Consider the following 17,500-nt stretch of genomic DNA (forward strand, 5'->3'; position numbering starts at 1 on the left):
TGAGACTCGGACACATGGACACTAAAGGACTGGTGAAAGCTCTGGGGGAGGAGGCCCTGCTCAGACATGTGAGACACTCCGTCTTTCTACATGTAGTCAGTGGATCTAACGCTGAAATATTATAATATTATATTTATTTTTAATTGTTCTAATCATGTTAAAGTAAATTTATATTATAAATTATTTATAAACCATGTGTGTGTGTGTGTGTGTGTTTGAAGGTTTTGTCTATTAATGAGGAGGGGCAGAAGAGGTGTGAAGAAAACACAAAAATATTTGGACGGCCAATCATGTGAGTCCACATGCGTATATGATATGGACAAAAGTATTGAGACACCTGCTTATTCACGGCTTCTTCTGAAATCAAAGGGATTAAAAATAGATTCTCCTGCTTCTGCTGGAGTAACTGTCTCTACTGTCCAGAGAAGAAGACTTTCTACTAGATTTTGGAGGAGGAGCATTGCTGTGAGGATTTGATTGAGAGCGTTAGTGAGGTCTACTGCACCTCATCATCCCCAGCTCCTCAACTCATCCTATATAAAAAAAGAGTACCGAATGGAGCTCCTCCACCATCATTCCAGAGAACACAGCTCCTCCACTGCTCCACAGCTCCTCAATGCTGGGGGGCTTTATACCCCTCTAGCCCACGCCTGGCATTATTAGGCAGCAGGGAGCCAATAGGGTCATGATGTTGATCTGCTCCAGATGGTCCTATTCTATTGGCAGTACTTCTTCTCTACAGGGACTAGACAAGCTGTGTGTGCATTTGCACATCTGTGTCAACAATGGGTGCAGCTTAAAGCAGTTAATTTAGAATGCATTCATTAGAATGGGTGTCCACAAACATTTGGACATATAGTGTATGGGACAAAGCTTATCTTTGAACTATAGCCATGGTTGGAAAAGGGACATGCAGTGAGGGGGTCCGCGGCCAGTATACAGGTATGTAAGTCGGTGGGATGTGTGCTGTAACAGGTCGTGGACGTGTCTGGTGGATCTGGAGGGTCTGAGCATGCGTCACCTGTGGAGGCCAGGTGTGAAGGCTCTGCTGCGCATTATTGAGGTGGTGGAGGCCAACTACCCCGAGACTCTGGGCCGGCTCCTGATCGTCCGCGCGCCGAGAGTGTTCCCTGTGCTCTGGACCCTGGTAGGCAAATCACACTGGAACTGATCTTGTTACCATCACAGCAACCATTTAAAATGGCATAGCAACCACCTAGCCACATGCAATACTGTAGCAATCACTTATCATCACTATAGCAACCACTTGTAACAGCATTACATTCACCTGGCAACCTCATTGGATCCACTTGGTACACAAAACCAACTGCATAGCAACCACCTGGAACAGCCAATGCAAACATCTAGCATCCTCTTAACAACCACTTGGAATAACAAAAGCAACCATTTGAAACAGCAATAGCAACAATAGGAATCACCCAGCATCCCCATAGCAACCACCTAGCAACCTCATAACAACCACCTGGAACAGCAATAACGACGGCCCAGCAATCCTATAGCAGGCACTCTGAACAGCATTGTCAACCACCTGATAACTCCATAGCGACCATCTGCTACTGCAGTATAAACCACCTAGCAACCCCACAGCAACCTCCTGAAATAACAATAGCATCCACTTGATATAACAATAGAAACAACCCAGCAACCCCCATAGGAACCACCTGTAGCAGCAATAGCAACAACCTAGCAACCACATAGCAGGCACTCTGAACAGCAATGTCAACCATCTAATAACTCCATAGCAACCACCTGCTACAGCAATATAAACCACCTAGCAACCATATAGCAACCACCTTAGATTCTATTGCAACATCCAAGAACAGCAATAGCAACCACTTAGCAACACCCTAGCAACCACTTGAGAACTGCTTCAGCTCTGTAACCGTTGGGTGCCATTAGACAGTCCATATTTGTGCAGTACCCCACCTGCTCCCAGTGCAGCTGTGTCAGGTCCGTCATGGCTTGGTTCTGGTGAGACTGAGATGAATCACCACAGATTCTGCAGGACTGGATGAACTGAGTTCTGCAGCATCCCCTCACATAACTGAGATCCGTACAGACGTTCTTCTGCCTCTGTCCGCTGCAGGTCAGCCCCTTCATTAACGAGAACACACGGCAGAAGTTCCTGGTCTACAGCGGCTCCAACTACCTGGGCTCTGGAGGACTGGTGGACTACATCCACTCAGAGATAATCCCAGACTTCCTGGGCGGAGACTGTCTGGTACTGTCGCCTCCCCACACCAACCTCAGGCACCCCAAGACTCCAGACTTTTAACCAGTAATGTTTGGGAGCCTCGTCCCCTCATTTAATGGATTCTTGTTTGTTGGCTGCTCAGTGTCGGGTGCCAGAAGGAGGGCAGGTGCCGAAGTCGTACTACCAGACAGAGGTGGAGCTGGAGAATGCTGACCACATCCGCCTGTGGACAGATACCATCTACCAGTCAGCTCAGGTTCTCAAAGGAGCTCCTCATGAGGTAGCACTGATAGTGACGTAGACATGTAGATTGTAGACGTGTGTAGATGTTTGTAGGCATGTGTAGATGTTTGTAGATGTTTGTGGACATGTGCAGATGTTTGTAGATGCTTGTAGACATGTGTAGATGTTTGTAGGCATGTGTAGATGTTTTTAGGCATGTGTAGATGTTTGTAGACATGTGTAGATGTTTTTAGGCATGTGTAGATGGTTGCAGACATGTGTAGATGTTTGTAGATGTTTTTAGGCATGTGTAGATGTTTGCAGACATGTGTAGATGTTTGTAGACATGTGTAGATGGTTGTAGACATGTGTAGATGGTTGTAGATGTTTTTAGGCATGTGTAGATGTTTGCAGACATGTGTAGATGTTTGCAGACATGTGTAGATGTTTTTAGGCATGTGTAGATGTTTGTAGACATGTGTAGATATGTGTAGATGGTTGTAGGCATGTGCAGATGTTTGTAGATGCTTGTAGACATGTGTAGATGTTTGCAGACATGTGTAGATGTTTTTAGGCATGTGTAGATGTTTGTAGACATGTGTAGATGTTTTTAGGCATGTGTAGATGTTTGTAGACATGTGTAGATGTTTTTAGGCATGTGTAGATGTTTGCAGACATGTGTAGATAGTTGTAGGCATGTGTAGATGTTTGTAGGCATGTGTAGATGTTTGTAGACATGTGTAGATGTTTTTAGACATGTGTAGATGTTTGTAGATGTTTTTAGGCATGTGTAGATGTTTGCAGACATGTGTAGATGTTTGTAGACATGTGTAGATGGTTGTAGACATGTGTAGATGGTTGTAGATGTTTTTAGGCATGTGTAGATGTTTGCAGACATGTTTAGATGTTTGTAGACATGTGTAGATATGTGTAGATGTTTTTAGGCATGTGTAGATGTTTGTAGATGTTTGTAGACATGTGTAGATGTTTGTAGGCATGTGTAGATGTTTGCAGACATGTGTAGATGTTTGTAGGCATGTGTAGATGTTTGCAGACATGTGTAGATGTTTGTAGGCATGTGTAGATGGTTGTAGACATGTGTAGATGTTTGTAGATGTTTGTAGGCATGTGTAGATGTTTGTAGGCATGTGTAGATGTTTGTAGACATGTGTAGATGTTTGTAGGCATGTGTAGATGTTTGTAGGCATGTGTAGATGTTTGTAGGCATGTGTAGATATGTGTAGATGTTTGTAGACATGTGTAGATGTTTGAATGCATGTGTAGATGGTTGTAGACATGTGTAGATATTTGTAGATGTTTGTAGGCATGTGTAGATGTTTGTAGATGTTTGTAGGCATGTGTAGATGTTTGTAGATGTTTGTAGGCATGTGTAGATGTTTGTAGACATGTGTAGATGTTTGTAGGCATGTGTAGATGTTTGCAGACATGTGTAGATGGTTGTAGACATGTGTAGATGTTTGTAGATGTTTTTAGGCATGTGTAGATGTTTGTAGATGTTTGTAGGCATGTGTAGATGTTTGTAGACATGTGTAGATGTTTGTAGACATGTGTAGATGTTTGTAGGCATGTGTAGATGTTTGTAGGCATGTGTAGATGTTTGCAGACATGTGTAGATGTTTGTAGGCATGTGTAGATGTTTGTAGACATGTGTAGATGTTTGAATGCATGTGTAGATGGTTGTAGACATGTGTAGATGTTTGTAGATGTTTGTAGGCTTGTGTAGATGTTTGTAGACATGTGTAGATGTTTGCAGACATGTGTAGATGTTTGTAGGCATGTGTAGATGGTTGTAGACATGTGTAGATGTTTGTAGATGTTTTTAGGCATGTGCAGATGTTTGTAGATGTTTGTAGGCATGTGTAGATGTTTGTAGACATGTGTAGATGTTTGTAGGCATGTGTAGATGTTTGCAGACATGTGTAGATGTTTGTAGGCATGTGTAGATGTTTGTAGACATGTGTAGATGTTTGTAGGCATGTGTAGATGTTTGTAGGCATGTGTAGATGTTTGTAGACATGTGTAGATGTTTGTAGGCATGTGTAGATGTTTGTAGGCATGTGTAGATGTTTGTAGGCATGTGTAGATGTTTGTAGGCATGTGTAGATGTTTGTAGACATGTGTAGATGTTTGTAGGCATGTGTAGATGTTTGCAGACATGTGTAGATGTTTGTAGGCATGTGTAGATGTTTGTAGACATGTGTAGATGTTTGTAGGCATGTGTAGATGTTTGTAGGCATGTGTAGATGTTTGTAGACATGTGTAGATATGTGTAGATGTTTGTAGGCATGTGTAGATGTTTGCAGACATGTGTAGATGGTTGTAGACATGTGTAGATGTTTGTAGATGTTTGTAGGCATGTGTAGATGTTTGTAGGCATGTGTAGATGTTTGCAGACATGTGTAGATGTTTGCAGACATGTGTAGATGTTTGTAGATGTTTGAGGCAAGAAATGAACTTGATCTATTGTAGAATACTATACCGTAACTATGAGACCAATCAGAGAGGTTTCTAACTGGGGACCTGATGAGGACAGTATGAAAGTGACCAATCAGAGAGGTTTCTAACTGGGGACCTGATGAGGACAGTATGAAAGTGACCAATCAGAGAGGTTTCTAACTGGGGACCTGATGAGGACAGTATGAAAGTGACCAATCAGAGAGGTTTCTAAATTCAGTTCTTTTGGGGTAAGTATATAATTGACCAATCAGAGGTGGTTTGAATGGGAACCTGAATGGAGGCAGTTGACTGTTCAGGTGTTCAGACTGACGGCTGTAAACGTCTAATAGGTGATGATGGAGGTGGTGGAGGAATCATCGGTAATCACGTGGGACTTTGACATCCTGAGAGGCGACATGGTGTTCAACATCTTCCACTCTAAGAGGACCCCTCAACCCCTGAGGAAGGAGGTGCCGGCTGCACTGCCCGAGCTGAATAACGTCCAGCTAATCCACGGGAGCTGGACTTTAGGAGTGGACTACAGCATGGTGGAGTCACCACTCACCTGCAGAGAGGGAGAGAGCATACAGGTACACACATTCACCTGCAGAGAGAGCGCACACACACACACACACACACACACTCTCTCACACACACCGCCTCACTTCTGAATTGTGTGTGGTAGGGTTCCCACATCACCCGATGGCCCGGCCTGTACATACTGCAGTGGACAGCCTGTGGCCCCGACGCCTCCAGAGCAGATGATGTCATTCCATTATTTTCAGGATCCGCCCACACCTGCAAGCTTATGTACTACACTGAGCTGCTGGCTTCTCACGACTTCAGGTGAGGTTTAATATTTACTGCAGAAGCTCCAGATCTCATCAGATCAGATAAAGCAGCTGAACATAAATCCAGTAAAAAGGAGAAACAAGAGCTTCTCATTCTGAAGAAAGTAGTGAGATCTTGTCGGTGAGCTAGTCTGAAGAACAGAGCTTGGTTCCTCCAGGGTTCTCCTGGACGCCCCCCAGTCCAGCCAGCACAGCGTGGAGGATGTGTTCACCTCCATCAGCAGCAGCAGCAGCAGCTCACCTGATTTACCATCATTAAGCCCTGATTTACCACCAAACCAGGTGTTGATCTGAGGAGAACTCTAAATAACACTAGACTCCATGAGGAGAACTTTGGAGATGTTCTAATGATGAACACAGTGATGGAGAACCTCCACCACTTTCTGTAGCAGTGATATTATTAGTGTTTATTCTGATTTCAGAGTTTGTTTATATGTAATTATTATGAATAATCACATGTATTATATGTTATTTATGTGTAATATAGATTATTTAATGTGTGTGTGTGTGTGTGTGTGTGTGTAGGGGATCAATGACGAGTCTGGAGTCCTGTCACAGTGGATTCTCTCAGCTCAGCGGTGGAACTACCTCCTCCAGCCAATCACAAGACAGCTCTCACATTTCCAGATAATCACATGATAATATTATACAATAATAACACACACACACACACACACACACACACACACACACTGATCAACATGGTGCAGAAACACACTAAGGGCTACAAAAATTCTCCTTTTGACTCAAATCCTATGGTTGTAAAACTGTTTAGCCCCGCCCATTCAGCCTTCAGCAGTTTAGCCCCACCCATTCATCCCACAGCAATTTAGCTCCACCCACTCAACCTTCAGCAGTTTAGTCCCACCCATTCAAGCTGAGGTTATACAGAGTGTTTGGGTGCAGTCTGCTATTATAATAAGGGGCAATACAGGACATCCAATCAGAACAGACCTCATTTACATATATCAGTCGAGGGATGAATTCTGAATTATGAGTGTTTTGTTTCTAAACTCACTCAGACGCTCAGACCCTTTACTGATCCGGCTCTACTGGGAGGTTCTGCTGTTAGGCTGGAGTTCAGACCATGGGCCGGGTTCAGTAAAGCGTCTTCGTTCTGCATATTTCAGATTTACAGATTTAATGTTTAATTAATTCATCAAATAATAGTAATTTAACAATAAGATAAAAAAATCCTAATAATTAGTCACACTTAATAAAAATAACAATAATATATAATATATTAAGTCAACAACAATGAATGACATCAATAAGAATGTAAAGATGTGTTCTGCCCCCTGGTGGATTATCCATGCACTGCATGCACCAGACAAATACATACAGATCACGGAGTGTGAAACGGCAACAAATATTTTTCAGGATGGATCAAATATGATAAAATAATAATAATAATAATAATAATAATAATAATAAATCATAACTAAGAACAATACATTTAATATAAATCAAATTAAATGGATAATTTTTTATTAAAAAAAAGTGATTTATTATTAATAGTTAATTTTTAAAAAAATGTTTCTTTTGTGTTTATGATGAACTGTAACAAAACATACTGCGAATTCTGGAGAATCTTAAGAAGATAATGAAGACTTTATTAAGCTCAGATTTAAGAACTTAAGCTTTTCTGAAGAACTGCCTTTAAGACCGTCTCCGTTTCTTAGATTTCTTAGGAAAGCTTTTGTGAATCCGGGCTCTGAATTCCGGGATAATGGACCTGAAGGCCGTCTGGAGTGGGTGTATTTATGATGGGCGAGCACTGACAGCAATAATTCCACGTCACTAAAAAAATATCTATAAAATCAGGAGTTTAGGCGAGCTGTGATGTGTGGAGGTGAAAATCTGCATGGATTTCTTTGAAATGACAGTTTTAAAAGCCATAAATGTTTGAGATAATGAATATGTATTTATGTAAATGAAGGGTGCGAATAGAACTAGTACCTCAAAGGGCTAAAATGAAGGAACTTTCAGCAATACTTGAGCACAGCACTGAAAAGTGAACCCGCTGCACTGTCGGGCACATTTGCATTTTAACGAGCTCGTTAACAGACTGCTTTATTGATGAATTATGAATCTGAGGGCTAACGAGAGAACAAGCACACCTGGTTTCTTCGTCTTTGTTGTTTTGTTCCTGTTTATCTTTCCATGGACCTTCATGATATGTGAAATAATCATTTGTAAAAACAGCTATTTTTGTACCGGACAGAACCGCAGTGATGAATGTGTGTACTGTAGAGGAACCCAGTCTGAACCAGGTAAAGGGGTTCTCCAGCCATTCAGTGAACCATTCAGTACCTAGAACACCACAGCAACCACGTAGCACCAGCCTGGCCAGAAGTGAGGACCATTTAAGCCACCAGGCATGGCTTCATAGTTTGTAGACTCGGCGGAGGTGCACTTGGGTTCTGTGGCTTTAAGAGAACCCGGGTTCCCAAAGCTCAGCTTGTTGATGGTTTGAGGCCGGAGCGCCCCTTTACGTGAATCAGCTGGTGATGTGTGCTGAATCAGACTGTACTGTACGAGCGACTGACCGCTAGGAACCTCAGCTCACTGCAAGCGTCCCTGATGGGAAACAAGGACTTCAGGATGTTTGTGGTAATTAATTAAAGCTGCTTCCACACTAACGAGGGCGCCGTCTCGGCTCTGTGTCTCTGAGGAGAGCAGAACAACCTGCAGTAAAACCAGTAAGACTTTATTCGTTTTTGCCGTTTCTTCTAAACACCAGTTAAATTAAACAGAATTTAGAATTAGATTAGAAATCAATTAGAAAATCAGGAAGCAGGTGGGGGTGGGGGAAGGGGGAGGGGGGGGGGGTCAGCGCACACACAGCTGCACCCATTTGTTCCAGTTGCTCTCGTGGGGGAACACCTGAGACAGCCTGAGACTGCAGTCCACCGTGGGCTCGTAGAAGACCACAACATCCTCCGTCACGCTGACCTCCCCCTGACCCCGGACCTCCGGAGCTCTGGGGCGCGAGAACAGAGAAGCTTTGGGCCGACCCACTGCAAAACGCTTCCTCACACAGCCCAGCTCGATCAGCACCTGCAACACACACACACACACACACACACTCAGTTCAGGTACACCTATGAATGTGTAGGAGTGTCTCTGACAGGTGAGTACAGGTGACTGACAGCTGATTGGGTGGAGCAGGTGTGTAGGAGGGCTTACCTGCAGCAGGTCAAGGATGACCACAGGCTGCAGGACTCCACTGTAGTAGTGCAGCAGGGAAGGTTCAGGGATGGTCGGGTGCGTCATGATGTGCAGCAGTAAAGCCTCCAGCATCCCCTTACACACCGGCCTGTTCAGAGAACCGTCCACGATCCGCCACGGCCGAGCCACAAAGCTCAACACACTGAGAGAGAGAGAGACACACACACACACACACACACACACACACACACTTTAATGTAATATTAGTGTTAAGAAAGGGAACCACTAATACACACAGATGAGCCAAAACCTTCTAACAAGCATCTCAGCAGAACCCGGCTTTAAGTTCTGTAGGGGGTGGAGTTGGAGATGGAGTTCTTGTTCTAGCACCTCCTGCAGGTAAACACAGGGAGTACACACATCCGCTCGTTCACGTGATGGACGAGAGAGCGCGACTCAGCCCACCCTCTTCCACCACTCCGAGGTCCAGGTTTGAGGCTTTCGTGTCCATTGTGGGAGACAATGGACAGGGGCCAGCATGGGAACACTCTTGACTCGTAGCCACATGAACAGCAGAGGGCGCTGTGACACATTCCACCTCCCGTAACCATCACTGATCCTCGGGCGCCTGAGGTAGGTACTCCATCTCTTCTGGAGACCCTCACCACTGCTGCTGACTGGGAGTCCCGTGCGAGCCTGGAGGGCATTTGGGATGGTCCAGTCACCTGGACATAATGATCTGACCCCAGTGTCTCAGGTCTGTCCATTTCTCCACATCAGTCACGTCGACTATGAGAACCTACTGTCTAGTTAGCGTCTAATCGAGAACCCAGACCTTCACATGCAGCTCTGATGCCCAATCATCTACACTGTGACCTTCATCTGAGCGGTCATAATGTTTTGGCTCATCAGTGTAATAATAATAATAATAATAATAATAATAATAATAATAATAATATATACATTAATAAGAGCTTAATTAAGGTATCTAGAACGAGTCTAGAACCAGACTTACTCCTCCTGCTCTGAACCTTCACCACCTCCTCCATCACCTGCAGCAGGAACAAAGAAAGTCTGTGAGTAAATACACACAACACTGAGGAGGAGTGACACTCTTGGAGGAGTGACACAGGAGTGCACAGACACCAAGATAAAGAGAGTAAACACTGAGACACTCTCTCTGACCTGAGGCTGAGGTCTGTGCTGCGTTCTGTCTCTGAGCTGCTGCCTCATCACACAGCCCTGCCTGTGTCCGATCAGCCTGGGCAGGGGCGGTCTCCATGGTAACTTCATCAGGTGTAACGGTTTCCTTGGAAGCAGAGTCTGCAACGGCGGCCTCCATGACAACCACCCCCTTTTCAACGGGCTTGGCATCAGTGGCGGTCTCAGCTGCAGTAGACTCAGCTGAGGTGGTTACCACGGCAGCAGACCTGGCAGCACCAGTCTCCATGGCAGCAGACTGAGCAAGGACGTCCTCCATTGCTGCTACCTTAGGAGCAACTGTCTCAACAGCAGCAGCAATGGTGTCCACAGCAACTGTCTCAGGTGCAGGGGTTCCAGGAACGACGGCCTCCCCAACAGCAGCCTCACCGGAGGCGGCCCCCGCGGCAGTGGTCTCCAAGGCAACCCTCTCTATGGCCGCTCTCTTGGCTGGAGGGGGTCTGTCTGCGCCTGACGGAGGGCTGCTGAACGGCAGCTTGCGTTTCAGTGACTCTGGGGCGGCGAGAGCCGGGGACACATCCTCACCCACCTGTGTGGGACACGTCAGGAGCCAGGGGGCGCTGGATTCCACACACACCAACCGCGAAGAAAGACCACCCACCTCCAACAGCTCATCCCCGTCTATCAGATCCTACAAGCAAACACACACTGGTCACATGATCAAATCGGGTTATTTTACCTGTATGTATTAGCTCAGTGTTTTTTTTTTACCTGTATGTATTGCCGCAGGGTTATTTTACCTGTATGTATTAGCTCAATGTTATTTTACCTGTATGTATTAGCTCAATGTTATTTTACCTGTATGTATTAGCTCAGTGTTTTTTTACCTGTATGTATTAGCTCAGTGTTTTTTTACCTGTATGTATTAGCTCAGTGTTATTTGACCTGTATGTATTAGCTCAGTGTTTTTTTTTTACCTGTATGTATTAGCTCAGTGTTTTTTTTTTACCTGTATGTATTAGCTCAGTGTTTTTTTTACCTGTATGTATTAGCTCAGTGTTTTTTTTTTACCTGTATGTATTAGCTCAATGTTATTTTACCTGTATGTATTGCCGCAGTGTTTTTTTACCTGTATGTATTAGCTCAGTGTTTTTTTACCTGTATGTACTGCCGCAGTGTTATTTTACCTGTATGTATTGCCGCAGTTATTTTACCTGTATGTATTACTGCAGTATAATTTGACCTGTATGTACTACCGCAGTATAATTTGACCTTTATTACCGCAGTGTTTTTTTACCTGTATGTATTACAGCAGTATAATTTGACCTGTATGCATTACCGCAGTGTTTTTTACCTGTATGTATTGCTGCAGTATAATTTGACCTGTATGTATTACTGCAGTGTTTTTTACCTGTATGTATTACAGCAGTATAATTTGACCTGTATGTACTGCCGCAGTGTTTTTTTTACCTGTATGTATTACAGCAGTATAATTTGACCTGTATGCATTACCGCAGTGTTTTTTACCTGTATGTATTGCTGCAGTATAATTTGACCTGTATGTATTACTGCAGTGTTTTTTACCTGTATGTATTACAGCAGTATAATTTGACCTGTATGTACTGCCGCAGTGTTTTTTTACCTGTATGTATTACAGCAGTATAATTTGACCTGTATGTATTGCCGCAGGGTTATTTTACCTGTATGTACTACCGCAATATAATTTGACCTGTATGTATTACCGCAGTATAATTTGACCTGTATGTATTGCTGCAGTATAATTTGACCTGTATGTATTACTGCAGTGTTTTTTACCTGTATGTATTACAGCAGTATAATTTGACCTGTATGTACTGCCGCAGTGTTTTTTTACCTGTATGTATTACAGCAGTATAATTTGACCTGTATGTATTGCCGCAGGGTTATTTTACCTGTATGTACTACCGCAGTGTTTTTTACCTGTATGTACTACCGCAATATAATTTGACCTGTATGTATTACCGCAGTATAATTTGACCTGTATGTATTACTGCAGTATAATTTGACCTGTATGTATTACCGCAGTATAATTTGACCTGTATGTATTACCGCAGTGTTTTTTACCTGTATGTATTGCTGCAGTGTTCTGGTCCTGCCGTGCTCCAGCTGTTCCAAGTGTGAGAACCTATTGCTTAGCTGAAGTCTGTCACTACCAAACTCCGCCCACTCCTGCACGGCGGCCCTGAGGGTCTGAACCGCCTCCACGTCCGCACTGCTGTAACCCAACACACGCACACACTCCTCCACAAAACTCCGCTCACACACACTCTTCTGCAGCTTGAACAGACGAGAGAACGACGCCGGCACAGAGAGACCAGGCAGCCGAGTCACCAGCGAGACAGCACCATCTGAGAGAGAGAGAGAGAGAGAGAGAGAGAGACAGAGTGAGAGAGAGAGACAGAGAGAGAGAGAGAGAGAGAAAGACAGAGAGAGACAGACAGAGAGAGAGAGAGAGATAAATTAGCGATAAATGCTAGCAAAATAGTAACATTATTTAGCTCTGCTAACTGGAAATAGCTAACGTGCGCTACCTGTGGCGAAAAAAAAAATAATGCTATCTAATTCTGTTAGAATTAGCTAGCATTAGCAACTAATGCTAATTAGCAACTAAAACTAGCTAATGCTTTAAACTGAACACAGAGCCCCCTAGTGTACTCACACAGTAACTATTCAAAATACCAACAACAACATTCATTATCAGTTTAAACCACTGATTTTACTCATTATGCGTAAAGGTAATGAGTGTGTGAGTGTGTACTAACCAGTCTCTGAGAAGAGTGTGTGTAAGGGTGTGTGCCGCAGACGCATCTTAACAGTGCAGGAGTTGACGGCGATGTGTTCAGTGGAGTTGATGTTCCTCAGGCTGATGATGCCCGGGACGAAGTACCCTCTCATCAGCAGGTAGTTGGTGTGGGACGCCTGCCTAGCTTTCACCTCAACACGCCCCCTCCTGTCATCCTCTCCTTCATCATCCTCATCCTCATCTAGCTCTTTAGTGATACTGGTGACACAAAATAACATTAATATCCAGTATGAAGTTCTAATAGCATTAATATCCAGTATGAAGCTCTAAAAGCATTAATATCCAGTATGAAGTTCTAATAACACTCATATCCAGTATGAATGCTCTAATAGCATTCATATCCAGTATGAATGCTCTAATAGCATTCATATCCAGTATGAATGCTCTAATAACATTAATATCCAGTATGAAGCTCTAATAGCATTAATATTCAGTATGAAGCTCTAATAGCATTAATATCCAGAATAAAGCTCTAATAGCATTAATATCCAGTATGAAGTTCTAATAACATTAATATCCAGTATGAAGTTCTAATAACACTCATATCCAGTATGAATGCTCTAATAACATTAATATCCAGTATGAAGTTCTAATAACACTCATATCCAGTATGAATGCTCTAATAGCATTCATATCCAGTATGAAGTTCTAATAACATTAATATCCAGTATGAAGCTCTAATAACATTAATATCCAGTATGAAGTTCTAATAATATTAATATCCAGTATGAAGCTCTAATAGCATTAATATCCAGTATGAAGCTCTAATAACATTAATATCCAGTATGAAGTTCTAATAGCATTAATATCCAGTATGAAGTTCTAATAGCATTAATATCCAGTATGAAGTTCTAATAGCATTAATATCCAGTATGAAGCTCTAATAACATTAATATCCAGTATGAAGTTCTAATAACATAAATATATACCTCTTCACCACCTCGTTGTCCACCAGCGTACTGTCCACCACCACGACCTGCTGTGGTATGGACACGTCCACCGTCAGCAGCCCCAGAGTCATGAGTGAGAGGCAGCACAGTGACGCCCCACCTGGAGCGTCTATGGGGAACGTCAGCATGTCCTCCACGTCATCAGGGGAAGCCAAAGGGTCTACAGCAGGACCCTTGGCATCATCAAGGGGTGCTAAAAAGGCATCTCCAGCAGAATCCTTCACATCACCAGGGGGGACTGGAGGGTCTACTGCAGAGTTCTCCCGCTGGTGTCCATCTCCCCTGCTCAGACGCCGTCCCGCATCCACCTCCACCTCTTTTCTCCTCTCTGCATTCTGACTGTCGTCCTTCTTCTCGCCCTCGCCTGTCTTCTCCTTCATCTCCTGCCTAGCTTTCTCCACCTCTTTCTCCTGCTGGAAGGAGAAGCTGTTGGGCCGGTCCACCACTCCTTTCTGACGCAGAGCCTCCAGCAGGTCATAAAGCTCATTGCACAGAGTGCTGGGGAATCTCCATGTGAAGTACCTGGAGAGAAAGACGTGTGTGTAGACGCAGAGCATAGAGCTAAGAGAAGATCTAGATCTAGTGTGTATAGACTCAATCATCAAAAGACGCCCCATAAATCCTCAAGAGATCACCACAGATCATCCATAGACGCAAATTCCTCATGAATTCCAAAGAGATCCCCAGAGATTACTCTGGTGGACCATTCACATCACCCGCCAATCATCCATAAGGTACCCAAGAGATCCATAAAAACATCACTCATACGTAGTCCATCATCAGTCACATAACCCACCCCTCCAGATCCCGGACAAATGCTCACCGGATCACCCAGAGATCATCAATAGATTCCCTTCAATCACTCTGAGATCCCTGAAAGATCTCCAATAAGATGATCACAGGGTGCAGATTACCTGGAGATACCCACAAGAGACACCCTCACGTAGAAATGATTGGCCACTGTTCTCTAACAGCTGCCTGATCAGCAGGTGTTCAGTGGGGGATCTACAGGAAATATGAGGGCCAATGGGTCTCCTACGGATCAACAGAAGATTTACAAGGGAGGGCCTGCGGGTGACCTGTAGGAGGTCTGAAAAACTGTGGGGTCAGATGACCCGTCAGCAATCTGCAGGGAATCTACTGGTGATCTTGTACTTCGAGTAGGAGGTACCTGTAGTAGTGCTGAGAGAGCTGGTAGGACATGGGCATGAAGGGGACGGCTCTGCTCTTCTTTGGGCCGAGGATCTTGTTGGCCCGGCGCCGGTTGACTAACCCACGTTTCTTACAGTTGAGGAAGGCCTGCTGCAACACCTCAGTCTTATACCTACTGTAGAGGGAGAAGGACTGACCGAGGGGGAGGGAGAGAGATAGAGCAGATCGGGTTATAGCCATATAAGAAAACCACTCTGTTTAGCCCCTCCCACTACAGAACTACTGTGTGAAGGTCTGGACTTTGACCTGGTCATTCCTAAAGTGTGGAATTCCTCCTGCTTTAACCATTACACCCCAGACTCACTCGTCTGCTTAGGGTCATTGTCCTGCTGCATGGCCCACTTCCAGCTGAACTTATGTTAAAGGACAGACACCCTGACATTCTCCTGAAGAATTTGCTGGTACAGTCCAAAACTCATAGGTTTCACCATACCGTCATCCATCGAACCAGGATTTTTGAGCAGCCCTGCCACCCCACATGCTTTCTAGGTTTCCTGTAGGCCTGTAAGTCCTTAGATGTTGGGTTCTTTGTGAGTTCCTATAATATTATTCTCTCTAGGAGGGATTATAACTCCAGCAGTGGGCTGGTGGAGGTCAAACTCTTTAGAAATGGTTCAGGAAGCTGTCCCAGCTCTGTTTCTAAGGTTCTCTGGAATGTCCTTTGTTTAAGGCTCGGCACACCTCAATAACGTGACTTCAGCGAGCCCCTGTAGATGAACCTCACTGTGTGTGTGTGTGTGTGTGTGTGTGTGTGTGTGTGTGTATGGGTGTTTATGGGGTTGGGTGGTACCTGGAAGGCCTGGCAGCTCTTCATCTGTGAGTTGGAGAGGACCAGAGTGCTCTGGATCAAATTATTCAGCACCAGAGAGTGAACATCCTCCACACTGCGTGCACACACACACACACACACACACTAATAATCACACACTACATTCTGAACACTCCATTCATTTAGTTATTGATTATCTGTATATTAATGATCATATCCGTGTAACTATAAACACACACAGCACTGAGGCTGGAGATTCACAGGAATCTGAGTTACCTGCAGCTCCACTTCCAAGCTGTTGCTAGGCTGTGGTTACTATGATAATCCCACGTGGTTGCTAAGTGGTTGCTATACTGTTGCTAGGTGGTTACAATGGTTTCCCAGATGGATGCTGAGTGGTTGCTATAGTGTTGCTAGGTGGTTACTATGGTAATCCCAGGTGGTTGCTATAATGTTGCTAGGTGGTTATTATGGTAATCCCAGGTGGTTGCTAAGTGGTTGCTATAATGTTGCTAGGTGGTTATTATGGTAATCCCAGGTGAATGCTAAGTGGTTGCTATAGTGCTGGTAGGTAGTTACAATGGTTTCCCAGGTGGTAGCTATGGTGTTGCGAAGTGGTTGACATGGTATCCCAGGTGGTTGCTATGGTGTTGGTATGTGGATGCTAGATGATCGTTATGGAACCCAGGTGGTTGCTAAGTGGTTGCTATATTTTTGCTAGATGGTTACTGTAATATCCCAGTTTATTTCTATGGTTTTTCCTAAGTGGTTGATATGGTGCAATGTGCAATCCTAATTATTACATTGTTTGTCAAACCGCAGACTAAATGCTAATGTTGCTAACCAGAGGAATAATCAAAATGACGCTTTATTATGAATAGTACACACACACACACACACACACACACACCTGGTAAGCATGTCCTTGGTTCTGTGTGCTGGTTCTTCTCCGATAATGTAGACTTTAAACCTGGAACACAGTTAAAGGAGATCAGAGTTCTGATCACTCAGACGATACAGCGGACGAGATCATACATTGTCCAAATGTTTGTGGACACCCTTTGTAATAAATGCATTCATCTACTCCAGGTTCCACCCACTGCTGACACAGATCACACAGCTCGTCTAATCCCTGTAGAGACACACTGCCAATACGATAGGCCTCTCTGAAATGATGGATGGGGATGATGAGGTGGCCCTCACTAAGACTCTTGACGCTGAATGCAATCAAATCCTCACAGCAATGCTCCTCCAAAATCTAGTAGAAAGTCTTCTTCTCTGGACAGTAGAGACAGTTACTCCAACAGAAGCAGGATCAGCTATTTTTAATACTCTTGATTTCAGAAGAAACAGTGCATGAGCAGGTGTCCCAATACTTTTGGCCATATAGTGTCATTGTAAAGCATATTTCCTTAAGGAAATGCTGTGTGGTTGCTATGGTAACCCAGGTGGTTGCTGCTATGTGGTTGCTTATCTCCAGGAAAAGGACAAGCTGTGTGTGTGCATTTGCATCTGTGTCCACAAACATTTGCATGCGCGTGTGTGTGTGTGTGTGTGTGTGTGTGTGTGTGTGTGTGTGTGTGTGTGTGTGTGTTACTTGTTAAAGAGCTCCTCCTTGGTGTCTGGAATGATGATCTCACTGGCACCGTA

At 44.1% G+C, this 17,500-nt stretch overlaps 2 protein-coding genes across 3 annotated transcripts in view; one reads left to right on the forward strand and one right to left on the reverse strand.

The window, feature by feature from the left end:
* The window catches only part of LOC140536214 (SEC14-like protein 5), a 21,662-nt gene extending 14,473 nt beyond the window's left edge, over positions 1 to 7,189 (forward strand). The window contains exons 10-17 of the mRNA XM_072657925.1: positions 1 to 68; positions 222 to 292; positions 976 to 1,147; positions 2,108 to 2,242; positions 2,358 to 2,495; positions 5,245 to 5,484; positions 5,580 to 5,740; positions 6,271 to 7,189. The exon at positions 1 to 68 is cut by the window's left edge and continues 103 nt beyond it. Coding sequence (XP_072514026.1) covers positions 1 to 68; positions 222 to 292; positions 976 to 1,147; positions 2,108 to 2,242; positions 2,358 to 2,495; positions 5,245 to 5,484; positions 5,580 to 5,740; positions 6,271 to 6,376 — 1,091 coding nt within the window. The 3' untranslated portion in view covers positions 6,377 to 7,189. The remainder of the gene's footprint in view (positions 69 to 221; positions 293 to 975; positions 1,148 to 2,107; positions 2,243 to 2,357; positions 2,496 to 5,244; positions 5,485 to 5,579; positions 5,741 to 6,270) is intronic.
* A 96-nt stretch (positions 7,190 to 7,285) lies between these two features.
* Positions 7,286 to 17,500, reverse strand: part of LOC140536208 (general transcription factor 3C polypeptide 1) — a 37,248-nt gene continuing 27,033 nt past the window's right edge. For both annotated transcript variants that reach the window (XM_072657912.1, XM_072657913.1), the window contains exons 26-36: positions 17,448 to 17,500; positions 16,761 to 16,820; positions 15,872 to 15,965; positions 15,037 to 15,213; positions 13,849 to 14,387; positions 12,879 to 13,117; positions 12,181 to 12,464; positions 10,102 to 10,768; positions 9,932 to 9,968; positions 8,935 to 9,118; positions 7,286 to 8,805 (exon numbers count right to left, since the gene is read on the reverse strand). The exon at positions 17,448 to 17,500 is cut by the window's right edge and continues 60 nt beyond it. In XM_072657912.1, the coding sequence (XP_072514013.1) occupies positions 8,578 to 8,805; positions 8,935 to 9,118; positions 9,932 to 9,968; positions 10,102 to 10,768; positions 12,181 to 12,464; positions 12,879 to 13,117; positions 13,849 to 14,387; positions 15,037 to 15,213; positions 15,872 to 15,965; positions 16,761 to 16,820; positions 17,448 to 17,500 (2,562 nt within the window). In that variant the 3' untranslated portion in view covers positions 7,286 to 8,577. The remainder of the gene's footprint in view (positions 8,806 to 8,934; positions 9,119 to 9,931; positions 9,969 to 10,101; positions 10,769 to 12,180; positions 12,465 to 12,878; positions 13,118 to 13,848; positions 14,388 to 15,036; positions 15,214 to 15,871; positions 15,966 to 16,760; positions 16,821 to 17,447) is intronic.

The sequence above is a fragment of the Salminus brasiliensis genome, chromosome 15, assembly GCF_030463535.1.
Source record: "Salminus brasiliensis chromosome 15, fSalBra1.hap2, whole genome shotgun sequence".
Lineage (NCBI taxonomy): Eukaryota > Metazoa > Chordata > Actinopteri > Characiformes > Bryconidae > Salminus > Salminus brasiliensis.